This window comes from Eublepharis macularius, chromosome 8 (genome assembly GCF_028583425.1).
Source record: "Eublepharis macularius isolate TG4126 chromosome 8, MPM_Emac_v1.0, whole genome shotgun sequence".
Taxonomy (NCBI): domain Eukaryota; kingdom Metazoa; phylum Chordata; class Lepidosauria; order Squamata; family Eublepharidae; genus Eublepharis; species Eublepharis macularius.
The window spans coordinates 132100260-132128071 of NC_072797.1; the positions used below are offsets into that span (position 1 = coordinate 132100260).

Here is a 27812-nt window from a genome sequence, read left to right on the forward strand (position 1 = left end):
TTATATCCTGCCTTTCCATCAGTACTGGCATCAAGGAAGATTACAACTTTCATAAAGCAGCTTAAAACAAAATAAAAATGTTACATAAACAAAGACAAGAAAATCAGAGATGCAGCAAGCCCAATCCCCCCTTCTTCCTTTCCATAGTGCTCCCTCTGTGTGTGTGTGTGTGTGCTGTGTACATGTGTATGGGAGAATCTTTTACTTTAGGACTTGTATACACAGTGATCCTTCTGTCTTAAAAACTGATAAGTAATTTATTAAAAATGCAGATCTGCCATTTTTAATAAACTAATATTGCAAACCCATGCAAATAGACTGGGCATTTTTCCTGCTATGCTCTATGCTAGCAGAGTAATTTCAAAATCAAAATGTGCTGCATCATTAATTGTTTTGCTTGAACAACTGAATTGGTACAATGGTTCCTGTAGCTGTAACTGAAGCCCTAAAGGTCATTCACCCACTGGAAGTCCCCCACACCCATCCTCTTCCCTTAACTTATCCTTCTGTCAGAAGTCTGAAAAAGAGTAATCATGTTCCTCCAATGGAGTCAGTGCGGTAACTGCTTTTGCAGCTTGCAGAAGTGCCCTGTAGCTCCTTTCCTATCACCACCACCAGTAGCAACACATCCTTATCTCTTGGAGATTTGGATCTCCTGGCAGGATGCTTGTGGCTCTCCCATCCCTCAGCAACAACGTCTGCAATATATGAAGCATGAAAATTGTAAAACCTATGAACAGAGAGGATAGCAGGAAACATGCGCAAGGACAAAGAGGGTTCTATCATACCAACTTCAGCTCTCCAGAAATAAAAATGTTTCTCCAGCCTAAGGCTTTCCCACTGTTGGCTAAAGACAGGGAACTATAATAGGATATATAATATATAACTATAATAGGAAAGTCACAAAGGAAGCAAGAGAATGCTCTCTACTACATTTGACGGTTGTTGCTGGTTTGCAAAGTTACAGCCAATCAGGAGTATATATCCCCCCTCCTCCATTACTCCTCTTTCCAGAATAATTTCTCCCCTTCCATCCAAATGTTAACCATGGTTTCACATTATAAACCATGGTTAACACAAGCCAAGTTTCCCTCATAATCATAATTCTAGGGGGACAACAATGTTAGATTGGATGGCAGACCTCCAAAGAAGTCCAGTCACTATGCAGAGGCAGGCAATAGCAAACTACCTTCTATTTGTCTCTTGCTTGGAAAACCCTAAGTTGGCTGTGACTTCACAGCACTTTATGCATGTACTATGATTTAGTACACAATGACATGCAGTTGGACCTGTGTGGTGAAGATTTCCAACTGTACATATGAGATACAGGTAAGGATTATATGCCATCCACTAGCAACAACTACGTTGCCATTAGTGCATGCTTAATGTCACTGGCTGGATCACGCAGAGCAAGTGACAAATTAGCAGCATTCACAGGGTAGTCAAAGGCAAATGGGGACAATCGCAGCCTTCTTTGTACGTTGCAGCCGTGTATGTATCCTCTCAATATAAACACAGCAAATAGGTCATTAAAAAGTTGAGGCTGCCATGCTACTTACATTTGACCAGCTAAAAGGAGGCAATGCAGCCCATGGGATTCAAAGACACATGGGGTCTTTTTGCAAACCTTGCAAAAGTTCTCAAAGCTTTGTACTTTACACATGGATGATCTGATGAAGACTTTAAAGAAGCCCCTGTAAAGCTTATAAAATATGCAGTAATCTCTTCTGAATCTCTAATGCCTGCAGTTCTTCTAAATCCTTGAGCTTGGACATTTTCGTTAAGGACTTTAACATGCAGTTCTAATCAGAAAAGTGACTATATAAAAATAGCACAGGAAAGTACAATGCTTATATTCTTTCAGCAATTTCCTGAGCAGATGTGTGCTATTTACAAATTACAATAAAATAAAATAAACCTCCTTATTTGGTTTCCTGTGAATGTTACAGTGAACCTGTGTGGAGTTACATTAAACTTCAGATTTCTGAAGATTCTGTTGGATAGTTCAAACAACAATTCATGCTTAGGACTGCACTGTTAGAATCTTCTTGTACCTGAGCTGATTAATTCCAACACTGTGGCATGAAAATAATGTTCCCAAAATAAATTAATATTAATAACAGAATGCAATTAAAGATATGTGAGCATATGGTAAAGGGGAAACAATGGATTGGTTCTTACCAAGGCTGCTTCTGCACAGAAGAGATTCCTTGTTGTGCAGTCACTGCTACTATGAATACAGATATATCTGAAGAAGCAACAGTGGGTCCGCATGGGAGAATTCTGTGTAGCTTGGCTATCCTTCTTGCAGGCACCATTCCCCCATGCTGTGCTAACAGAGGCCTTGTTTAAAAAATTGGTGGTTGCTATATCACTATAGCACATATAAGCATCTTAGGTTGTTCCAATCAGTAAAATAAGGTTAGGTTTGATAAGAAAGTAAATATTTAATTTATTTCAATTTTTCTCAGTTTCCAATTTTACCACAAACAAAAATTCTCCCCATTGTTTCACATTTTCCAGAAATTTTACATCACTAAGGCAAAGGTGCTTTTGACTGAAATCTTTCAGGAGAGATCATACCAAAGTAGGTTTGAGAAACATCTGAGTGCAGCAGGGGAAACCACGGAAGGTGGACAATGCTTGGTAAGAATTTTAGAGTCTAGCTGGAGCAAAATATCCATGTGAAAGCAATCCATCCACCTTGGGGACCCTAGTTTGAGTTGAAAGGTGGCATATAAATGTTCTTTCTTTCTTTCTTTCTTTCTTTCTTTCTTTCTTTCTTTCTTTCTTTCTTTCTTTCTTTCTTTCTTTCTTTCTTTCTTACTAACTAACTAACTTCCCCAATCAATGTTGCTCAACTGTCCTCTTCGTTGCAAACTCCCCTTCCACATGGACTTTGCCCACACTGCTCCCACAATTCCTAGCAAATCCCTTTTTACACTCAAACAGGACCTCTTCTTCTTTGCCAGAAGACAGGCTGGCGAGACTTAATGCAGCATCAGTCGTTTCATCTCGTGGGTCTCTATACTTCAATCACAAAGGTGCTACAATACTTTAAATAGAAATTTCCATTGATAAGAGAACTTCATACACGGGAAAAGGCACTTACCTGACTCTGAATATGTATAATCCTCTTCTAATGTTTCTGGAGAGAAAAACCTCCTTAGGACTGTGCGAAGGCACCTCTGATCCCAGGCATCTGTAACTCGCCCACCATATGTAATTTCACCTGCAATGTTATTTTTACAGGTTATGATTTCATCTTCTTGGCTGTCATCTTTTCTGAAGAGCATACTTCTACATTGTTGGATTATGATTAATAAAACCCAGTACACTGCACATATAAATCTTTTCTAAATGCAGTAATACAAATAATGGAAATACTAGGCTACCAAGCAAATTGTCCAGATCATTAAGTGACTAATTTTAATGTGCAATTATCGAAGCCCTGAACTTTAACTGGTATATTGCTTGCCTAATTATTGAATGGCATGCACAATTTAGTGTTTAATGGGGGAAAGTACACGTACAAACAGGCATACTTGTTTTGAATGTGGAAACCATAGCCATTGTGCTAACACACATTCTTTTCTTTGTAACTGAATTTTGTCCAAGAGGCACTTTCACTTACTTGGGTTTCTGCACAGTTCAACAAAGCATAGATCAGAACCAGGTGGTCCTTAACAATATCTGAGAACATTTAAGAGTTATATAGAACAGCAGTTCCCAAACTTTTAATATGGTGACCCAAAAGTCCAAATTTACTTTATATGGTGACCCACCCGGGGCTGGCCAAAGAGATTGAGAAAGTGCTGGGGGGGGGGGCAGAATTGAGGAGATGCAGGAAGATGGCAGATGTTAGCAAAGAGGTGGGTGGCAAGTGTCTTAGCACAGTCCATTTCCCACAGTGAGGCACTTCAGGGGTCTGGACAAGAGGTTGGGCTGCTGAAGGAGCAATGCCAAGTCAGAGCCTATGCTCAGGGTTATGCTACAAGTGACAGGGTCGCTTGATTTAAACCCATTTCTGATTACTCCATTTTTAACTGATTTGTAGTTTTTTAACACAGGTGCACAGCAGGGCAGCCCTAGAAGAGTGAGCTTGCTGACCGGCCAGCTCACCTGAGGAACATGCAGGAAGAAGACAGCGATCCAACCTGGCTGCCCTTCTCCTCATCATAAGGCTGGCGAGCGCTGCTGCCTGCCTCCCTCCAGTTGCCCGGCCTAGTGCTGAATCCACATGCAGAGAGGGGAAGGCTCGGACTCAGCTTTGGTGACACTTCTTTGCAAAGGTGCCAGGGAGAGGGAGGGCAGGATAGGTGCGCTGGGCTTCTGCAGGTGTCTAGCCCCCACATTTCGGCTCCTTCTAGTTTGGAAAGTTCCCTGAATCCATCACTGTCAGCATTTAAAGAACTCTGTGCAGTGTCTGGAAGCTGGGCAGAATCTGTGCTTTCATCTGGACCTCTCACAATGCAACCTCCCTCCCCATCTTCCATGATAGTTACATGATCATGAATTACTCTGTGCTATTCCTGAGGAGCACTTCAACCCTGCTTTTCAAAAGAAAGAAGTACAAGGCAGCTCATACTACAAAATATATTCATATTTTGTGAGGATTGCCAAGTGACACCCCCAGGCACAGCGAACAGCCAAGCAGTCTCTTGCCCCTTGAACACGTTTGGTGGGTGTAGTTAAAAACAGGGAGAGAGCTCACCAGCCAGTTCACCCATCTTCCTCCTGCAAAAGGGGGAGAGAGCAGGAGGAAAGCAAGGGCGCAAGACTAGGGCTGCCCCACTGAGCCTTCCTTTCTCTGCATGTGGAAAGAAAGGAAGAGAGAGAAAGATGCAAAAGTCAGGAGATGCCATTAGGGATGGCTGGCCTGTAACCCATTTTCAGAGGCTTCATGAGCCACTTTTGGGTCCCAACCCATAGATTGGGAAACACTGATATAGAAGCACAGGAAAAAGAATAAATACTACAGATTATACCAAAACCTGTTTTTCACACAGATTTCAGAGTTCCATTTCTAATGGCACCCCAGCTTACCAGTATCTGGGCAGGTACTATGACAGTTCTGGTGTCAGGCCTGGCTAGGGGATTCTTTCAGACTCTTCACTTCATCAAACATGGTTGTATGAGTTAAAGGTCTTTATTAGATATCCCTAGAAGTGCACTGGTACATAGTAATTGCCTGGAATGCCAAAGCCTTTCCCGAGAGGTCGTACCAGTCCCCTCCCCCCAGTCCAAACAAGAGTCAGTTGAAGTTGGCGCAAAAGTCCTGAAAGAGATGCAGAGCTGAAATTCCCAAGGTCTGTTCCCAGACATGCCGCTTCAGCTGCACTGATAACACCACTCAGCCCAAGCAAAGCATAGCCAAGATACAGTGAAAGAGATACCCATCCCCCCAGTAGAAATACATTCACTGGCATGGCAGGCAGGCTGGCTTGCCTGCTTGACATCTGGTTTCTTTCTAGATATGCAAAACTGAGACCTTCAAGACATCACAGGTTTTGTTTTCAAGTGGGTAGCCATGTTGGTCTGTAGTAGAAAAGCAAGATTCGGGTCCAGTTGCACCTTAGAGACCAACTAGATTTCCAGGGTATGAGCTTTCAAGAGTCAAAACTTTCTTTGTCCTAAAGATGGTCACAAACAGGGCTAAGTTTTTGCTGCATGCTTGGAAGCCCTTTGGCACACTGTAGGACCTGTATTGTCACTAGTCCTCAAACACCTTATAGGCTTTGACAAGGATGTATAAAAGCCTTGAGCACACTATGAGCTAAGCTACACGAGACATCTTACGTGAGTTTGTGCAAGAAGTATGTATGCTCTAATGTGCCCATGTCGACTTTCCCCCAAGCTAAGCATATCCTAAAGCTGTAGCTTAAGTCGATGCACATGTCCTATAAGTTCATGTAGCTGCATTTGTGTGTCCATGGCCATAATCAGAGAGTTCCCAGCGCAGACCACTGATTTTGGTCAGCGTGGGGGGAGACGAGGGATGGTATCCTATGATGCACCTTCTCTTTCTGCATTTGGCAAAATTCAGCTGTTTCCAATGGGAAATATGATTTGGGGCTTTTGGGGCCGTGGGGGGGGCATATTTGGACTGAATTTTACCAAATTTGCTGAGGATCTACTTTTAACTATCCTCTAATGACCCCCCCCCCCAAGTTTCAGGGAGGGGGGGAATGATGCATGTGTTTTTGCAATGGGAGTCAGTTTTTTTCCCTATAATAGAAACAAATGGGGTGGCTGGGAGCATCATAAAATGGACCTCCGTGGTCCAATCTCTCTGAAACTGGGGGGGGGGGGGTTCTTTAGAGGACAGTTAGGAATATGTCCCCTGCAAATTTGGTGGGTTTTGCTTACAAAATTCCACCTCAGCCTCCTAGATAGCTACCCTAGTTTTCCCCATAGGGAATAATGGAGTTTGGAGGTGGCTGGGGGCACCCGAGGTCCAATCTTCATGGAACTTGGGGTGCCTTTAGAGGACAGTTAAGGGTATGTCTCCAGAAAATTTTGTAGATTTCTTTTGCAAAATACCACCCTATCCCCCTGGATAGCCCCCATAGTTTTCCCCACAGAGAATAATGGAGATTAGCAGTAGCTGGGGCTCCTTCTTGGGGGGGGGAAAGCATTTTATGGCCCCCAAAGTCCAATGCTCATCAAATTTGGGGGGGGGGGTAGTTAGAGGACAGTTAGGAGTACGTCCCCAGAAAATTTGGTAAGATTCAGTCCAAAAACGGCCCCCAGGCCCCCAGAAATCCCTGAATCACATTTCCCATTGGAAACAATGGCCGAATTTGCTCTGTACTGCCGAGGAAGATTTGAGCATGCTCAAAGAGAATGTCCTTCATGGGATACCATCCCTCGTCTCAAAGGAACAGGGAGGAAACCCGTGCCAGTCTGTATATGGGATTGACTGCCATGTGGCTTAATTGTGTGACTGAACAGGAAAGTAATGGGGGGAAACACGTGTAAACGCAATCACATACTCTTCATGTGTAATTTGTCTCGTGTAGTTCAGCTCTATGAGGCTGATGATGAGCCAGTGGCATATCAGGGTCCTCCATGCCTTCATGGTGAGATGCAGCCTGGAGATACACTGAGGTCACCCTGCACATTTGTGCAGAGATAGTTAAAGACTTAATTCTCCAACTTAGACTAGATTGTATGATCCATGCAGAACTGGCAGGTCAGGAATACTTAAATACACGGATGAGACTAGTGCTTTTGTGGTTTATATAATAGGCTTTTGTGGTTTATATAATAGACATATTACTAACACTAATTTCAGAATCCCTGTATAATACATAAAGAAAAAGAAAAAACGAAGTGCTACTGAATAGAACTGAATATGGATTGTAGACTAAATTAAGCCAATGCCAGAACACTATAGGGCTTAAGGGAACTCATAAAATAAAAACATAATAACAAATAAAATATTAAAACAATAAAAACAATCAATAAAACAAAACAAAAAAACCAATCATGAAACTTGCAGCAAGAAACTCACTATGGGATATAACAAGCTACAGCATAATAAAACAATGTTCAACAGCATAAAATGATTTCTTTCTCCTTTGTCTAGCATTAAAAATGTTTTATAGGCCAACAGGATAACTACTGCCTTGGACGGCTTATAAGCCAGCTTGGTAGGGCTGTGGAAAGGCAGAATGATGTGGACATCAGCATTGTGCATACCATGACATTTCTACTGGGGCGAATCCTGAAGTAATGCCATTGCATTGGTGCAACACTCCATGATTCACCAGAATCTCTGTAGCAAAACCATAGAGTTTCCTGTGAACCCTTTGAATGCTGGAGATGAAATAATATATTCTGCCTAGGGAGACAGCAAATTTAAATCCTTTGTTATAGACCTTCACAACCTGGGTATTTCCATCTTTTAAGGTCAATATATAGTTATTAGAATTCTAACTTTAAAACCTTACTGTCCATAACAACAAAACAGGAGTATGCTGGAACAAGTTTACTGATCTGGAAAAACATACATTTTATAGTAGAAAAGGAGACCGTAACTAACCTAAGCTGATTATTGATGCTTAATTGAACCAGAGCTATTTCATCTGCTGCTGGTGGCTATTTTTAAAGCAGTTTAGAGTTAGATTTTAATTACTGAGTTGGATTTAATTGTACTTTTCTGACATTTGTTTTAGATTAGCTTGGTTGCTGTTGTGCTGCTGTCATTTTTCCTTTGTTGAAAATTATCCTGAGGCCCTATTGAGCCATTTGGTGGATATAGAAATACAGCTAATTAACAATAAATAAATAAGTAAATATATATGCACTTTCTGGACAGAGCAATATCCATGAGGCTGATGCTAGAATGAAATAAATTGGGTATAAACGAGTGTTTAATAGACATGGGTGAATGAACAAATGTTTACAACTCATACTGACAAAATACTTTCAACAGCAATTTGTGCCCACTGAACAGCCTTCACTTAGCAAGCAACCTTGAAAGCACTCGTGTTCATCTCAAGGAATTTTAATCTTCAGCTTGGTAGAACTTAGAAGTAAATAATGAGGAACTGTGTGCCGATTTCAATTGAAGGAGATGTTTTACAGCATGATCCTAAAGCAAGTATGTAAATTGTTTAGGATAGCAACTAAGCCCCAAGGGTGGGGGGTTAAATAGATTTGATTTAAATCAAATTTATTTAAATCATTAGTCAGTAAGACTCATTTTAATCATGGTTTCTTACACAACTTGCTGGTTGCTATAACCTTGTTATTCAGCCTCTCAGCCCCACCCTTCTCTGTGCCTGAGGTACTTTAACAACGTTGCCTCCAGGAGCCTGTGTTGCCAGAGAGGGAGGGAGGGAGAAGAGCAACCACCTGCCTGCCTGTGAGAGAGAAGCCAGCCTCTCAGCCCCGCCCTTCTCTGTGCCTGAGGTACTTTAAGAACATCTTGAAGTGCCTCAGTTGCTTGAATTAATATTGTGCTCGCCTGCTGTTGTTGTTGTGGGAAATGGAGAGTAAGTTGGATGATGGTGGACATAGGGAGGAGGGCCGGCATGGGGTCAGGGATCCCAGTCATCTGGGGACGTGGGTGGTATGACGGTGGGAGCTAGTCTCAGTGGAGAAGGGCACGGAGATATGGAATGGCTCGGTGCCCTTCTAACCTGCGTCCCCTCCTGAGAAACGCTGGTGATGGAACTAGGAAAAAGAACCTTCCTTCGACACTGATGTTGTGCAATGCCAGGTCCATAAACAATAAGACCACAATGCTGCAAGATCTCTTTGCGGCGAGTGATGTGGACCTGGTATGCGTGACCGAAACCTGAGTGAGAGAGGGTGAAACAGGTGCCCTGGGAGAACTGACCCCCCCCCCAGGATATTCAGTCCTCCACCAGTCCCGAATAGGAGGTCGGGGGGAGGGGTGGCAATCCTTGTCCGAGAGTCTTTCTCTTTCAGACTGCTCCCCGCCCCTGAGATCTCTGGCATTGAATGTGTAGGCCTGGTGTGGGGTTCTGAGGAGTTTGGCTATCTGTTTGGTGTACCAACTGCCTAGCGCACCAGCAGATACCCTGTCGCGCCTGCTAGAGGTGGTAGCAAGGTGGGCCTTGAAGTACTCCAGACTGATGGTGCTGGGGGACTTCAACATCCATGTCGATGATGCCTCCTCTGTGCAGGCTGCGGACCTGGTGTCTTCCATGGCAGCACTGGGACTCTCCCAATTTGTGTTGACACCTACACATCAAGCAGGCCACACACTAGATTTGATCTTTGGGATGGAGTTAAATGTAGATCTGGAAGTGGTAGAACCGGTGCCATGGTCAGACCACCTGGTCCTGAAGGCTCGGCTGGGGATACCACCACCCCTCGCAAGGGCGGTGAGCTGGTTTATGATCACCTGCAGAGACTTATGGACCCAAATGGGTTCCAGAATGCTTTGCGGGATCCAATGCTCCACAGCAGTTCGTTAGATGAGCTGGTGGAGGACTGGCAGTGCCGGCTCTCCGAAGCCATCAATGAAATAGCCCCCCATTGCCATCTTTTCCCCTGTGCAAGACGAGCTCCCTGGAATACAGAGGAGCTCCAACAGAAGTGGGAGCTAAGACAGCTTGAGAGAGTGTGGGGATGATCTCGGGACAAAGAGGCAAGATCATCTTATAGGATATTTATGAAAGCCTATGAGGTGGCGGTGAAGGCTGTGAAGAAAAAGTTTTATGCAACCTCCATTGCATCAGCTAGCTCGTGCCTGGCAAAATTGTTTAATGTGGTTTGATTGTTGGTCTCCTTGCCAGAGGGATGCCATCAAATTTTGAATTTGGATATTAGCTGTGAGGCTTTTGGGAGCTTTTTTACTGATAAAATCTTGTCTCTCCGCCGCAACTTGCCAGCCACAGTTGATTCAGTGAATGAGCTAGAGACCCCTTGGCCATCTTCGGGGCTGAAATTTGACTATTTCAGCCCACTCTTTGGGGAGGAGATTGACAGGACCCTGCTATCAGTTAGGCCCACCATATGTCCCTTGGACCCATGCCCATCGTGGCTGGTAAAGGCCAGTGCCGAGGGGCTGCGGTCCTCGCTGGAGGCCATTGTTAACCTATCCTTAGGCTCCGGGGTTTTTCCTGGGCCATTAAAGGAAGCTGTGGTGAGACCTCTCTTGAAGAAACCATTGCTGGACCCCACTGACCTGGTCAATTACCGCTCGGTTTTGAACCTCCCGTTTCTGGGAAAGGTGATTGAGCAGGCAGTGGTGGAACAGCTGCAGGGCTTCCTGAAGGATGTCTCAGCCCTAGACCCCTTTCTAGTTCGGGTTCCGTCTGGGACATGGGACAGAGACATTGCTGGTCACCCTCACAGACGATCTTCATAGACATCTGGATCGAGGAGGCTCGGCGCTGCTGATATTATTGGATCTGTCGGCAGCATTCAATACAGTCGATTACGATCTTCTGACTCACCGCCTTGCCGATGTGGGGACACGAGGGACTGCCTTACAGTGGCTTGTCTCTTTTCTCCATGGTGAGGGAAAGAGGGTGGTGCTTGGGGAGAAATTGTCATCCTGCCACCCTTTGGTGTGCGGGGTCCCACAGGGAGCAATACTCTCCCCATTATTGTTTAATATCTATATACGCCCCCCTGCCCAGTTGGTGCGAAGTTTCAGACTTGGGTGTCATCAATATGCAGATGACACCCAGTTGTATCTGATGATGGACGGCCAGCCCAACTCAGCCCCAGATGTCCTGGAACATGCTTTTGCAGCCATGACTGGTTGGGTGAAGCAGAGTTGGCTGAAACCGAACCCAATGAAGATGGAGGTCCTGTACTTGAGCCACGGGGGATTAGGTTCGGAACTCTGGCTCCCGGCCCTTGATGGGGCACTGTTAGTGCCAGTTCCAAGGGTTAAGTGCCTGGGGGTGATCTTGGATGCCTCCCTGAAAATGGAGGCACAGGTCACAGCAGTTGTCAGGTCCTCTTTTTTCCATCTGCAGCAGACCAGGCAACTTGTCCTTTACCTGTCAACCCGTGACTTAACTACAGTGATCCAAGCAACGGTAATCTCTAGGCTAGATTACTGTAACTCGCTCTACGTGGGGCTGCCCTTGAGCCTGACCTGGAGATTACAGCTGGTACAAAATGCAGCAGCGCATGTTATTATGAGAGTGCCAAATAAGGCGCATATAACACCGTTCTTACAGGAGCTGCATTGGTTGCCAGTGGAAAACGGATCAGATTCGAGGTTCTGGTACTGACCTATAAGGCCCTGTGCGGACTGGGACCAGCATATCTACGGGACTGTCTCTCCCCATATATTCCCCAGAGGACACTCCGATCAGAGGACAAACAGCTTTTGGTGGTCCCTGGCCCCAAGGAGGCTCACCTAGCCTCGACTAGAGCCAGGGCCTTTTCGGTCCTGGCTCCCACCTGGTGGAACGTTCTGTCTGCTGAAATCAGGGACCGGCAGGACCTACTATCTTTTCGCCGGGCCTGCAAGACAGAGTTTTTCTGCCAGGCATATATATGGCTGAGGCTGGGCCTCTGCCGGCCTGGAAAAAGGGGTGTATAAATCTTAACCCTCCCTGTGAAGGCTGTCCACCATTCTGTTTTAAATGTGCTGTTTTTAATGTACATGAATTTTTAATTGTATTTTTAATATGTTGTTATCTGCCCACAGCCCGCTCGCGGGGAGGGCAGAATACAAATCTGAAATAAATAAAATAAATAAATAATTTGTAACCCAGATGAAAGTTTCCTTTTTAGAACAATAACTTCTCAGGTTACTTTTACAGTTATATCAGAAAACTAATGAATGTTTGGTTATTTACCATTTGAAACATGTAATTATGAAATCATTGGAAGGTGAACTATCTCATTAAATAGGTTAATCGTTCATATTTGGACAACTTTTCTGCTGTACTCCATTGGAAGGAGAAAAATAATAATTAATTATAACCATTTAAATGATTTTATTTAACTAAATCAATAATATTATATAGCATATTTGTTTAAACATCTACATTTGTTAAATAACATAGTTAAACAAAAATGTTCCCAAACTGGGTTTCTTTTATGGCCTCCTGCCATTACAGGTTTTCTCTTAAAGGAAGAGAATATGATAAATCTCAGGCTACACTCACAAAGTCAAGACTTCTGAAGTATTCTGCATAAAATAAATTGAAAAATGAATGGCTGAATTGCAATGTATAATGAAGTGCAGTGTCATTGTCAGGACTAGGGTTCCCACTTGGGCGGGTGCTGGGCTGAGCGGAAGGCAGAGAGCAAGAGTCCGAAACACACCAAGGTCAAGAGCCAGAGAGTCTGTCCATCAGGGGGGCAAGCAGAGGAGAGTCAGAAAACCCAACAAAGGTCTGAAAGCCAAGTCGTCAGTTTCAGATGGAGACAGGCACGATGTGGTCGGGGACGGAGCCGAGGTCAGGACACAGGAAATCTATCCGAGCAAAGGCAGGATACAAGGCGAGCTGCTGGGCACAAGGAGTAGTGAACAAAGTTGCTCCCACGCTGGGCTCTGCCCAGCGTTTCCCTTATAAGGTCAGGGCGGCATAAGAGGGCCAGGTGTTTCTCCTTTGCTTGATTGCCCTGCCTTGTCTTCGGCGGTCAGCTCTGCCAGTCCCTGCGCTTGCAGGCACGCGCTCCTCTTCCATTCCCATACTGCCTCTCTTGCTCGAGTCTTCTGCCTTGCTGCTGGCTCGCAAGGCTTGGTTCTCCGAGGCACCGGTTCCCTCTCCTCTCTGCGCGCCCCCTCACCTCCACTACCCTGCGTTGAGGGGCCGGGTTGCTGGTCACCATTTGGTGCTTCAGGGGCTGCGGGTGAGTCTCCCACTGGCTCTTCCAGCCCTTTGGAGGAGGAATTGTCTGCAGGTAGAGAGCCCAGCTGGCGCGGGTCTCCGACACCATCCTCCCCACAAGGCCCCCATCCTGCGAGTGACCTGGAGGGCCTGGCTTGTCGGAGTACGCCTGATGGAACCGCCGGAGAAGACGAGGTGCATGGAGGTTGCCTGCGGGTTCCCAAGGCCTGTCGTCTGGTCCATACCCCTTCCACTCCACCAGATACTGGAGCTGTCCCTGGTGCCGACGTGAATCCAGGATCTGGTCCACCTCGTATCCTCTTGGCCATCCACCAGTACTGGGGGCAGTGGTGGGGGCTGGTCATGGAGTGGGTATAGGGGCGCCGCCGGGGTGAGCAGGGATTGGTGGAAGACTGGGTGGATCCGAAGGGTTGGGGGTAATTCCAGGCGGAACGCCACGGGCTTGACCTGTTCCACTATCCGGTAGGGCCCGATGAACCGATGGTCCAGTTTCCGGGAAGGACGTTGGGACCGGATATGCCTGGTGGAGAGCCATATGGTGTCACCTACAGCCAGGACCTCCCCCTCCTGACGGTGACGGTTCGCAGCGGCCTTGTAGGCCTGCTTGGCATGGTCCAATTGTTCCCGTAGCACTTGGTGCAAGGCTTGGAGTTCCTGTACAAAGGTGTTTGCCTCAGGTGGCGGTGACTATAGGCGCCTTCTCCTCTGGTTGAGCGAACTCTGGTTTTCGGGACAAGGCATCCGCCTGTTTGTTCTGAGCACCAGGGACATAGTGGATGGTGAACTGGAACTGGGCAAAGAACAAGGCCCACTGGATCTGGCGCTGGTTCAGGTTCTGGGTGGTCTGTAGATGTTCCAGGTTGCGGTGGTCAGAGTACACCATGATGGGGTGCCGTGCGCCTTCCAGATGATGCCTCCAGGTCTCGAAGGCCGCCTTGATGGCCAGCAACTGTCTCTCCCAAATGGTGTAATTGCGCTCCGCAAGCGTGAGTTGGCGAAAGTAGCATGTACAGGGGCGTAGTGGGCCTTCAGGGGAGTCTTGCTGTGCCAGGATGGCACCTAGTGTGGTATCGGAGGCATCAGCTTCAACGATGAACGGTCAGTTTACATCCGGGTAGCATAGGACAGGGCCAGTGGCAAAGCGGTGCTTCAGGGCTTGGAAGGCCTGCTGGGCCACCAGGGACCAAGCGAAGGGAACTCAGGGTCTAATGAGATGGGTCAGTGGTACCATCAGTTCAGCAAACCCAGGGATAAACTGCTGGTAGTAGTTGGCGAATCCCAGGAACTGCTGGATGTCCTTCCGGTTCCTGGGGGCCTGCCAGGAGAGCACGGCCTCGACCTTAGCTGGATCCATCTGGAGGCCTTGGGCAGAGACACGGCGTCCCAGGAATTCCACCTCTTCCCGGTCAAACTTGCACTTCTCCAGTTTGGCGTACAGCCTGTGTTGCCTCAGCCAGCAGAGCACATTCCGGACGTAGTTGGGGTGTTTGGCTGGGTCCCGGGAGAACACCAGGATGTCATCAAGGTACACAATGACATAGTGGTCCAGCAAGTCACGGAACACGTCATTTATGTACCTCTGGAAGACCGAGGGCGCATTACATCAACCGAACGGCATTACGAGTTACTCGAATTGGCTACAGTGAGTCCCAAAGGCCGTCTTCCACTCGTCCCCCTTGCGGATCCAGATCAGGTTGTATGCCCCGTGCAGGTCAAGCTTGGTAAAGCAGGTTGCTCCCTGGAGCCGGTCCAGGAGCTCTGGAATCAGGGGTAGTGGGTAGCAGTCCCGGATCGTGATCTGGTTCAGGGCCCGGTAGTCATGGCACAGTCTGAGCTCCCCTCCCTTCTTCTTCACAAATAGGACTGGTGCTGACGTGGGTGAGGTGGAGGGCTGTATGAATCCCTGCTGTAAATTCTTAGCCAGGAATTCCTGGAGCGCCAGGCGCTCTGGCTCGGACAGGGAGTAGAGGCGGGCTGTAGGTAGGGGCTTGTCAGGCAGCAGGTTAATCGCGCAGTCATACGCCCGGTGTGGCGGCAGCTGATCAGCCCCCTTCTCCTCAAACATGTCCTCGAACTTGGCATAGCGGGGCGGCAGCAAGGTCGCCTGGGGGCTGGCGTCAGCGCTGGCAAGCAGCTTCCGGGTGGGATCCGGTTTCATGGCAGGAAACTGGACTACCTGGGGCTTCTAGTCGATGAGTGGGTTGCTGCTCGTGAGCCAGGTCAGGCCCAGCACGACAGAGAAGTGCAGCATGCAGACCACATCGAACTGGACTCAATCCCGGTGGCCTTCCACGACTATCTACCAGCTCAGTCTCATGGGTTACTGGACCAGATTTCAGCAGGCGCCCATCGATGGCTTCCACCAAAGCAGCAACTGGTTTCTCTTGCAGAGGAATGTGGTGTTGGCAGGCGAACTGCTGATCCATGAAATTCCGGGAAGCGCCAGAGTCAACCATAGCGCTTGTTTCCAGGCGCCGCCTGTCTGGCAGTTGTATTTCTAAGGGGAGGAGGAGGTGTCATCCGCCGACGTCGAGGGCCCCATTGGTGTAGACCTCTCGCCCCGGTCCGTGTGGGCTGCTGCGAGCTGGGGCCTGTCTTTTGCTGCGCCTCCTGGGCGGCGCTTCTCTGGGCAGGCGTTGGTGTAGTGGCCAGCCCCTCTGCAGTACATGCAAAGCCCCTGGGTGCGTCGCCTTGCCTTCTCCATGGCCGTGAGACGAGGTCGTGCGCTGCCCAGCTGCATGGGCTCCTTGGCCTCTGCCCTTTTTGGAGCGGCTGGAGAAAAGTAGGTGCCTTCAGGTACCGGTCGGGGCAGACCTCCCTGCCGGGGGACTTCGCTGTGCGCCTGTCTCCGGCCTTCCAGGTGCTGGATGCACTGGTCGATGCACTGACACAGCACCACTAGGCTTTGAAGGGTACTGGGGCGTTCTGTTCAGGCCAGCTTGTCTGCGACCTCATCAGACAAGCCCTCCACGAACTAGTCCTGCAGCACCACCTCAATCCATGAGAGGTCCTGGGCCAGAAGCTGGAATTCTGCCGTGTAGGCGGCCACTGACCCTCGCCCCTGGCGGAGCAGTTGGATACGCCGGTTGGTGCTTTCAGCCTTAACGGGGTTAGCAAAGGCTTGCTGGAGCTGTTCCACAAACCTGGTATAGTTTTGCAGCAGCGGCGACAGTTCCAGGAGAAGGGGGGTAGATCATTTGGCAGCCTGGTCTTTCAGTAGACTCAGAATGAAGCCCACCTTCGTCCTATCATCAGGAAAGTCTCGTAGGTGCAGGCTAATGTACCGCTGGCACTGGGCTAGGAAGAAAGGAAATTCTTCCACATTACCAGCAAACTTCTCGGGCAGGCTTACCGGGCATTTGGGTGTGGCTGGCGTCGGCATTGCCTGAGCTTGTTGCTGGACCTGTTGCTGAAGCTGGGTCACAGCATTGCTCAGTTGGGTTACCGTCTGCTGCAGCGTTTGGTTTTGAGCTACTAGCACAGCAGCTGTTGCTGCATCCATGCCGCCTGTTGTTCCGAGGGTGGGAGCAGGACTAGGGTTCCCACTTGGGCGGTTGCTGGGCTGAGCGGAAGGCAGAGAGCAAGAGTCTGAAACACACTGAGGTCAAGAGCCGGAGAGTCTGTCCATCAGGGGGGCAAGCAGAGGAGAGTCAGAAAACCGAACGGAGGTCTGAAAGCCAAGTCGTCAGTTTCAAACGGAGACAGGCAAGAGGTGGTCAGGATACAGGAAATTTATCCAAGCAAAGGCAGGATACAAGGTGAGCTGCTGGGCGCAAGGAGTGGTGAACAAAGTTGCTCCCACGCTGGGCTCTGCCTAGCGTTTCCCTTATAAGGTCAGGGCGGCATAAGAGGGCCAGGTCTTTCTCTTTCGCTTGATTGCCCCGCCTCGTCTTCAGCAGTCAGCTCCGCCCGTCCCTACGCTTGCAGGCGCGCACTCCTCCTCCGTTCCCACATCGCCTCTCTTGCTCAAGCCTTCCGCCTTGCTGCTGGCTTGCAAGGCTTGGTTCTCCAAGACAGTAATCCAACTGAGCAATGCTGTGACCCAGCTTCAGCCTCTCTGTGCGCCCCCTCACCTGCACTATCCTGTGCTGAGGGGCTGGGTTGCTGGCCGCCATCTGGTGCTTCAGGGGCTGCGGGTGAGTCTTCCGCTGGCTCTTCCAGCCCCTCCCCCTCAGAGGAGGAATCGTCTGCAGGTAGAGAGCCCAGCTGGCGTGGGTCTCCGACACGCAAGACAATGCATCCACCTGAACTAAATCAAGACCTAGGCTTCCTGTCTCATTACCAATGGTGATTTCTCCACACCCACTACCCCTCTGCATACCCCACCCTATCTAATTACGCCTGCTATTGTCATTCACCGGCTATTATCATTCAGCTTTTGCAATCACTCCACTCTTCAAGATATAAAGACAGATGGACTCACATTCTAGCTGTATCTGAATAAGTGAGCTAACTCACAAAAGTTCATACCCTACCACAAATTTTGTTAGTCTTACAGCTGCTACTGGACTCTTGCTCTTTTCTACTCCTTAAAATGTTTCACTTTCATTTATACTGTTTGCTCCTCCCTCCTCACAGACAGCTCTTCCTTTGCCATGTCTATTCCAGCCCAAACAGTCTTCTATTCATCAAACTTTTTGAAACTTGCAAATGGATCAGAGCACAATGGAAGGGTCATGGGGCATTTAGTAATAATGCTCTTGTAAGCAGAAGGGGGGAGATCTAGCCAGGTGAGAGCTGAGGGGGGAAATCTCTGGCTAATGAGAAAAACTGGAGCCTCTGGTCTGCTTATTGTGGGCTGACAATGCTGGAATGATTAATTATTCCAATGGGCTATGTTGAAATGATTAATTAGGAGCAGTACAGTTGGGAAGAGCAACTGCTGCCTTTGTGGACTGCTGGTCTTGCCTTTCTGTTGTCCTCCCCCCGCCATTCTGTTTCAGCAATTACATAGGGAGGATTGGCAGCACCCCAACTGAAATAGATATGGGCAGAGGAAGGATCAGCAATTAATGAAGAAGACAGGAAAGGGAAGAGAGGTTAGACGTATGTGGTCTCTCCCTTTTTCTAGTCTTTCTCAACCATAGTATTCCATAAATGCACCATTAAGTTTAGGGGTGTGTGATTTGGGTTTATTTGGGATAAATACCCAAATCGAACCCGATTTGTAAAGATTCAGGATTTTCGAATTGTGCCCAGTATGCTGGCCTCCATTTGGAAATGCCAAATCAAAGCTTCTCAAAGTGATTTGGGTCACTTTGGGATGTTTCCAAACCCTGGCTGGCTCCCCCCCCCCCGGTGGGCCAGCTGAAGATTAAAGGGCCCTTTCTGCACTTCAGCTGGCCTGCGGGAGGGGGAACCCCCGCAGACCAGCTGAAGTGTGGAAAGTGCCCTTTCCACGTTTCAGCTGGCCTGAGGGAGGGATCTCAAGCAGCGTGGAGACCTCTTTAAGTTTGCCCGTTACTCCAGATGACTGGTGGGCACCACCAGTCACCTGGAGCAAGGGGGGCAGGAGCCTGGGCCGGGACAAAGCTTCCTCCAACTTTTTCACTTTGGTGTGCTCTGAATCTTTACGGAGCATACCGAAGCAGTTTAAATTTCTGAATCCCAAAGCGGCTTGCTGCTTTGAGTTTCAGGGTATTCTGGATTGTTTTCCTGCTTTGGGTAAACCGAAGCAGGAAACCCCAGCACACCCCTAATTAAGTCTTCAGGTACCGTTTTTAAATGCCATTTTGGTCAACAGAAAAACACGTGTCATGTGTGATGTCGTCACTAGAAAGTTCTACCTGTCACCTTTAGCGTTAACATTTTGAGGCCAGGTCTTTTTATTTTCTATCACATGTAAGGCTTGTATTGATTTATTTTGGGGGGAGGGTTGCTTCTGTAATGCTGTAGTGGTGTTTTATCATGCGCTGTGGTGACTAGATTGCTTTATAATGATAATATATGGTGGGGAACACTGCACATACAAAGGCCAGCCACAGAAGATTTCCAGAGCTTTCTTGAAGACTAATAACAACAACATTCGATTTATATACCACCCTTCAGGACAACTTAACACCCATTCAGAGTGGTTTACAAAGCATGTTATTATTATCCCCACAACAATCACTGTGTGAAGTGGGTGGGGCTGAGCGAGGTCCAGAGAACTGTGACTGACCCAAGGTCACCCAGCTGGCTTCAAGTGGAGGACTGGGGAATCAAACCCAGTTCTCTAGACTAGAATCCTGCTGCTCTTAACCACTACATCAAACTGGCTGTCTATGAGGCTCCCCTGCTGCCCTTGGCACTTTCCCGCTGAAACCACCACATAACTAGGAAGGGACAATGCAATTCCTTTCAGTTTTCATTTCACCACTGCAGAGAGAGATCGCCATTGCTGTTCTTCTACCTCATTCTTACAGCTGAGGGGACTTATTTCTCTTACAAGTTTTTAAAATCATCTATATTCATTCTATTAAAGAATAAAATTGTATTTGAAGAAGAAAAGTTTGTTTGTTTTTCTTTTGTCATGTCTCAAGAGGACACACTTCAAGATTGTGTTGGTAGTGTCTTTAAAATGACGAGATACTAGAATCTAGAGTAGTTCCCGCCCTGGTTTTACTCATATCTGTGTAAACTAGCTGAAGAACTGCTAGGGAAAGTCTCTTGTAACGCCTTGTGTTCTTTTCTTTGTTTCTGCTGTATAAAGTTACTCTGTGTTGACTAAAAGAGACCCTTTGCACATTCCTAAATTACTGCTGGATCTTACTGCAATGAGATTGAGAACCCTAGACAGAGCCAGCTCCTTTCCCTGGTAGGAAAAAGGGAGTGTAGGCATATATGGAACCATCAGGAAAAAACTGCCTTCAAATAGGGTTGGGCTTAGAGGTTTAGGTTTATCAACTCTGTTAAAGCAGAAGCAGCTGAGGAGCCCGAACCTGTTACACTGAAGGTTCCAGGCTGCTGTGTCACTGTGTTAGCTGTATTAACTTCTGCCTCCAGGGATCGCACCTCGGAACCAAGGACAGCTTGGGAGGAGGAGGGATTCCTTGAGTCAAGCCTTGGAGAAAAACCTCTCAGCCTCAGATCCCAGGCCTCTATTTAGTTATACCTCCAGGTGTTGCTCCTCAGAGCCAACATAGCCAAGGGAGTGGAGGGGCCTATTCAGGCTGGCAGGCAGCCAAAGCCTTTAGAGTAAAAGCCTGTTCAGCCTTCTAACCTAGAGATCTATTATGCTACTCTTCCAGGTGTCTCCCCTCAGAGCTGAAACAGCCAAGAAGGGATGGGCTTTTATCCAGGCAGGCAAGCAGGCAAAGCCTTTGGGAAAGAGCCTTGGAACTGAGGGCTCTGTCAGGCCACATTTCCAGGCTTCTCCCTTCAGAACTGAGGGGGCAGGTGCCTTTATTTAGGCTGGCATGTTCCAACCTCTTGAAGAAGCCTCTCTTAAACCATAATGATGGAGGGAAAGACAGAAACTTTGCTTCTTTACATGTCATTGTATTCTTCACTAGAAAGTCTAACGAGGGTTTAAAAATTTTTAAAGAAATATTTCTCCTCAGCCACAATGGAGGTGAGGGAAAAGCAGAGAACAGCAATGGAGATCTTCTCTCTGTAGTCGCAAAGAGAGACCTGAGGGAATAGTGCCCCTCATAGTCTTGTGATGTTTTTGTTATTTTATTTTATTTTGTTACAACAAACAAAAATTTGCATGAAGAAAGAAAACCATTTAAAAAGAGAGGAACAAACAGATGAATAAAAACAAAGAGGGAGACATACCATTTTGGACATTTTACAGAATTTCTTTAAACTCGTTACTTAATCAGTAACTCTTCCGTAATACCCATGTCTTTACTAAATATATAACTTTGACTTTACTGTGAAGATATCTGCATTTTTCCATATTTCAGCCTCTTATTTGTTGCCTACTTTACAATTCTAATTTTCAAATCCACAAATCGTTAGCTCTGACTTCTCTTTTACATACAGAAAGTCAATGAAAGGTTTCCTTTAAATTTTATGATGTAGTAATTTGTATTAATAATATTGTACTTTTTTTGTTATTTGCTATGGCTGTGCTGAAGCAATAAAGTATTGATTGATTGATTAAATGAAAGGTTTCCAGCTTTTCACAAAATTGGCTGTTGTTTTATCCCTCAACAACTCCATTAGTTTTGCCATTTCCACAGTCTCCAACATCTTCATTAACCAGTCATCAACTACTGGAAGTTTATTTGATTTCCAATATTGTGCATAAACTATTCTTGCAGCCGTTGGCATATATCTAATCAAAATTCCAAATTCACTTTCTATTGAAGTATCCACTAAGCTCAATAAACACATCTCTGGCTTTAATTGTTAGTTACTCTTTAATATTTTTTGCATTGTTAGGTATATTTGTTTCCAATACTTTTTGGCAACAGGACAGGTCCACCACATATGGTAAAAGGAACCCACATTTTTTGACATTTCCAACATTTGTTTGACACCCCATTAAACATCTTAGCTAATTTTTGTGGGGTCATATACCACCTCTATATCATTTTATAGAAGTTCTCTTTCAAATTATAACAATGTAAATTTTAGACCATAATTCCACATTTTCTCCCATTGCTCCATATGGATATTAATATCCAAAAAATTTAGGCTATTTAATCATACAGCCCTTCACTTGCTCTTCTTCCAGTTCTATTTTTAACACAAATTTATACATTCTAGATATTAGGTGATATTTCATATATAACTCTTTTTCAAATGAACTAGATCTTTCATAAATAACATTTCGTACATAACTTTTTCAAATGAACTAGTTGTTTCTTCCATGTCATACATTTTGAGGTCATTTTTAAACTTTTCTGATAGTTACATGTACGCAAAACACTGACAATCAAAGCCTTTCTCTTTCATTTCCTCTCTTGAGTACATTTTTATCCCCCCTTGTGAAAAATTACATAGATCGTAATATGTTAACCACTTATCTTTATATATTATTTCTCTTCTAAATAGTGCCTCATGTGGTGAGAGCCACAATGGTGTTTTTGTTGTTATTTTTGCCTTGAACTTATTCTAAATTTATATCAGGGCTTGGCGTATAATATGGATCTTGAAGTCTGCATTTACTTTGATTTTATTGTACCACAGGTATCCATGCCACCCATACCTTAGTTCACGTCCCTCTAATTCCAAGAGTCTCCTATTCTTTAACTTTATTCAATCCTTTAACCAAACTAAACAAGCAGCCGCATAATATAGTTTTAGATCTGGCACCCCCAGTCCACCTCTTTCCTTTGCATCTTGCAAAACCCTTTGTTTAATGCATGGTTTTTTCTTTTGCCACATAAACTTCATTATATCTCTTTGCCATAACTCTAACTGCTTGTCAGAGCTTAAAATTGGAATTGTCTGAAACAAAAACAACTATCTTTGCAGAACATTCATTTTAATGAAGGAAATTCTTCCTAACATTGATAATTGTAATTTCTCCCATCTTTCTAAGTATTTTTTAATTTCATTCCATACCTTGACGTAATTATTTTGAAACATTGTATTTTTATTCGTCAGTATTACCCCTAAATATTTAACCTTTTTTCAATTATAAATCCCATTTTTTCCATCAGCTGACTTTTCTCTCTTTCCTGCATATTCTTTGTTAGCATCTTTGTTTTTCCTTTATTGATTTTAAATCCTGCTACTTCACCAAATTCCTTTATTTTAGACATTAAAACCTCTATTCCTTCTAAGGGGTTTTTAAAGATGAAGACCAGGTCGTCTGCAAATGCTCTTAGCTTATACGATTCTTTTTTAACTTTAATACCTTTGATCTTACCTTCTTCTCTAATAGCTCTATTTAACACCTCCAGTATCAATATAAACAGGAGGGGCGACAATGGACAGCCTTGACTTGTTCCCTTTTGAATTTCACATACGCAAGTTAGTTCCCCGTTAACTACTATTCAGACCTTTTGTATATTATAAATAGCTCTCACCCAGTTAATAAAATTATCTCCAAAGTGCATTTCTTCCAGGACTTTTATCATAAATTTCCAGTTTATATTGTTGAATGCTTTTTCTGCATCGAGAAAAATCAGTGCTGCTTGTATCTCGTTATGTTTTCCCAAGTATTCAATTATATCCAGCGCATTTCTCATATTGTCTTTTATTTGCCTTTTCGGTAGAAATCCACTCTGATCTTCTTTAATAAATTCTTGTAGGACTAATTTCACTCTTCTAGCCAATATTGTGGCAAATAACTTGTAATCATTATTTAAAAGTGATATGAGCCTATAATTTTTCACTTCACTGGGGTCTAAGCTTTCTTTCGGGATCAGAGTGATATTAGCTTCTCTCCACGTCTCTGGGATCTTTCCCTCTTTTATAATTGCATTAATCATCGATTGGATGGGTAATAATATCTCATCTTGAAATAACTTGTAGTAAATTGCTGTCAATCCATCTGGACCAGGTGTTTTCCCTCTTTTTAGATTTTTAATTACATCTACCACTTCATTTATAGTAATTGGATTCTTCATCATGGCTTTTTGTTCTTCCGATATTCGTGGCAAATTTTGGTTCTTCAGGTAATCTTCCAACTTTCTTTAAGATATCTCTTACTTCTTGAATAACGAAGAGAAATATTGAAATACTACTTTTTGTATATCTTTATTTTCAGTGACTATTCTGTCCTTTTCTTGCAATTTTACAATTAATGTTCTCTCTTTTTCTTCTTTGTAGCCTGTACGCTAGCCATCTTCCCAGTTTATTTGCTTGTTCAAAATATCTGTTTTACAAATTTAAAATTTTTCTCCATCTGATTTACCATTAAGATTGTTGTTGTAACATTTTCATTTGCAGATCTTTCAACAGAGCTGGCTGGCTGGCTGGTTTTTCAGGCTTTCAACTCTCCAAGGCTGTAAGTAATTTCCGTCTCTTCTCAATACTTCTTTATGGCTTTACTTCTTTATGTCTTGTAATGATCTTCACAATTCAGTTCTAATGGATTCTCTCCCCCTCAAGTTTGGCTGCCCTTAATATCCTTGGAGAAAGTGGCCAAATGACTGTCCAGATCTTCGCAGCTTCCACCTTAACCTAGGTCGTACAGAATTCTTTCTGCACTCTCTGAGTCCAGGGAGCATGTAGGAAGATTAGTGAACCTATCCAGACGTCCCCCTCTCCATGGGGTCTTTTTACCAGAGCATACTGGCACTTTTCTCCAAGTTCTGTCTGGGACAAAAAAACCCACACAGCTTCAGGACGCCATATTGGGAGCCTCAGTCCTTTGATGTTTTTGGTGGGAAAGCGCCAAAGGGAGAGGAGCACTGCTAGTCTTCTAGAAAGTTCTGGAAATCTTCTCTGTGGCTGACCTGCATGTGTGTGGGTTGAATTGATGTGATGTTGATCCTCTTGCTTCACATTGCTTCTGGGGGGATGCCCCTCTTGTGCTTCTATTTGGTTCTGTTGGGTTTTCTCTGGGATGAGCTCAGCTTGTATTTCGGATTGTGCCTTGGTCATGGCATCCTTGGCCCAGTGTGTTTCTGCAATCTGAGTCAGCTTTGACTTTTTTCCTATAGGAAACAATGGAGTGGCTAGGGGCACCTTGTTCAGGGGCCCATAGAATTGGCCCCCAGGGTCCTATCTTCCTAAAACTTGGGGAGGTCTTTAGAGGGCAATCAGAAGTAAGTTCTTGCCAAATTTGGTGAAGTTTGGTTGAAAAATTCAGCCCACCGGATAGCCCCCAGAGTGGTTTTCCCAAAGAAAACAAATTCTGAAACAAATTGCATACCCCTACAAACTACCTCAGTAACTCTTCGGACCCAAGCTGCTTTGGCAATTATTTATAGCAGACTTTGCAGCTATTATTAAATGTTGTGTATCTTACCTGTTATATAAGTAAGGGCATCCCAGGGTACTCTTCCCTCTTGACAATAAAGATTGAGATTCAGTAAGGCGCATTCTCTGTCACTGTCATTAAATTCATAACATATGTTCCAACCAAGGGGCCCGAATTTTTTCCTCTCCTAGGAGAATTACAGTCAACAAAGGTATTAATTAGTATCTTTGATTTGAGCATACTGATCAATTCCATGATACATTTTTTCATTCACTAGATGATCTGTATGGCCCCTTCCAACTCTATGATTCTATGATTCTATTTTGCTTCCCTATGGGGAGAAGGAAGCTAGAGAGGAAGCATACAAGCTGTAGGCCTATTTTGGATCTCATCCACAGTATTCTGGGGGCCATGTTGCCTATATATCTATATCTATCTGTATATCTATCTATATCTATATCTACATCTATGATAGATAGATAGATAGATAGATAGATAGATAGATAGATAGATAGATAGATAGATAGATAGATAGATAGATAGATAGATAGATAGATAGATAGATAGATAGATAGATAGATAGATAGATCTAGGATGATTTTATTTCAAAATTAGAGATGACTCTTTTCAAAATTAACATATATTATTTTTTTATCCTGCCCATCCTCCAAAGAACCCAGTGTGGCATATGTGATTATCTCCTGCACTATATTATCCTGACCTTTATGAGGTAGGTTAGGCTGACAAAGAATGGGCCATTGGTTAGTCACCATGAAGAGTCCTCCTCTGAGGACAGGAGGACATCTTGAGATGGGTGATTCCCACACTGTTCAGGGAGGCAGGAACTAAAAACTGAACTTCCTGTCTTCCAGTAGGTGTCACCCAGTTCCTCAGTGGAAACGCCGAGAGCAGTAGAAAGCTATACTCTAACAACTACTTAGGAACTCCAGAAAATGGAAGAGAGTTAACAACAGGTTAGTAAGAACAGCTCAAACTTGGAATAACAGAAGAGGTTGTTTAAGAAGTGCAGTAAGTAAGCATATGAAAAGGTTTTAGGATGACAATGACAAAGCAAGGAGGGGCAAGATGTCCTCCTGTCCTCAGAGGAGAAGGACTCTTCACAGTGAGTAACCAATGGTCCATTCTCCCTCTAAGGCAGAAGACATCTTAAGGTGGGACCTCCCATAGCAGTTTCCTATAATTTGGGTGGGTCATTGTCCTCTGGCTGTAGTACATGTTAGAGGACTCAACTTCCAAATCCTGCATCTGCAGAGTTGTAGCTATTTAGTCTGTAATGTTTAACGAAGCTGGAGATGGTAGACCATGTAGCTGCTCTGCAGACCTCCTCAACCGTAGCATCTTTCGAAAATGCTGCATTAGTTGTGGTGCTGTGAACTGAGTGCACTGTGATCCCAACGGGGACCTTGAGCCCCTGTGATTTATATGCTTCTGCGATGCATGCTCTGAGAGTCCTACTGATGGATATTCTGGATAGCTTCTTTCCGTTACTGTTTGATGTAAGAGATATAAATATGTAGGGTGTCCTTCTGATTTTCTGAGTTCTGAATATAAAGACTTTTAAGGTGCGTCTAACATCCAGGGTGTGTCATGTATTTTCTCTGGGATAGGAGGGGTTGGGGAAGAAGGTGGATAAGAATATTTCTTGGTGCTGATGAAAGGTGGTGTTTACCTTGGTTATGAATGTAGGATCCAGCCTCAAGAACACCATATCTTTGTGGAAGGTACAGAGGTTGGGGTTAACTGACAGGGCTCCCAATTCTGATATTCTTCTCGCTGATGTGACTGTGGTAAGGAATAGGGTCATCATCTGCAGCCACTTGAGTGGGATCTCATTAATGGGCTTGACAGGAAGGCTCGAAAGGAGGGCCAGTAAGGGCGGACAGAACAGTAATTAGTCATCAGGTTGGAAACTTGTGAGTCTGCGGGGCATCCATGAGTGCTGCTCCCTTAAGGAACCTGGACACATCAGGGTGTTTGGAGATGCTGAAACCGCGGTAAGATGCCAGGGCAGCTGTTTGGCATCGCAGAGCGGGCACCTGAAGCCCACTGGAGTGGCTGTCCTGAAAAAAGAGGAGCACGGATTCCAGTTTGGGTTCGGCCGCATTTACATCTTTTCTTTGGCACTACCAAACGAAGACCTTCCATGTGGTGTTATAGATTCTGGTGATGAACAATTGTCTAGATGCTAATAGGGTATTGATCACCTGCTGTGAATATCCCAGTTGCATGAAGTGCTTCCCTTCAACTTCCACACGGTCAAGTGGAGCCATTCCGGGTGTGGGTGCCACACTGATCAACTGACAGAGCATGTCCGGGGAGACTGGGAGCTACAACTGTGGCAGTGTCAACCACTGAAGAAGAGTTGAGAACCACAGGCATCTGGGCCAGTTATGTGGCCATGACTATGATGTCTGCTTTCTGCTTGCTGATCTTTCTCAGAAGTTTCGGGATAACTGGAGTGGGAGGAAAGGCATACAGCAGGGTATGAGGCCACTGGGAAGTCAGAGCATCTGTTGCTTCTGCCTCGAGGTGGAAGTACCATGAAAAAAATCTGTCTACCTTGCAGTTCATCAAAGAGGCAAACAGGTCCACCTGGGGGAAGTCGAGGTGTCTGGTGATGAGAAAGAGATCTGGCTTCAGTGACCATTCTCCCTCTTGGATGAGTCACCTGCTTAGCCAGT

The 27812-nt window shown here is 45.4% G+C and overlaps 1 protein-coding gene across 1 annotated transcript in view; it reads right to left on the reverse strand.

Annotated features, from left to right (window-relative positions):
- DNAH6 (dynein axonemal heavy chain 6) overlaps nt 1–27812 on the reverse strand; it is a 364598-nt gene that overhangs the window by 38305 nt on the left and 298481 nt on the right. The window contains 2 exon segments of the mRNA XM_054986586.1: nt 3113–3232; nt 25159–25297. Of these exon segments, the coding sequence (XP_054842561.1) occupies nt 3113–3232; nt 25159–25297 (259 nt within the window).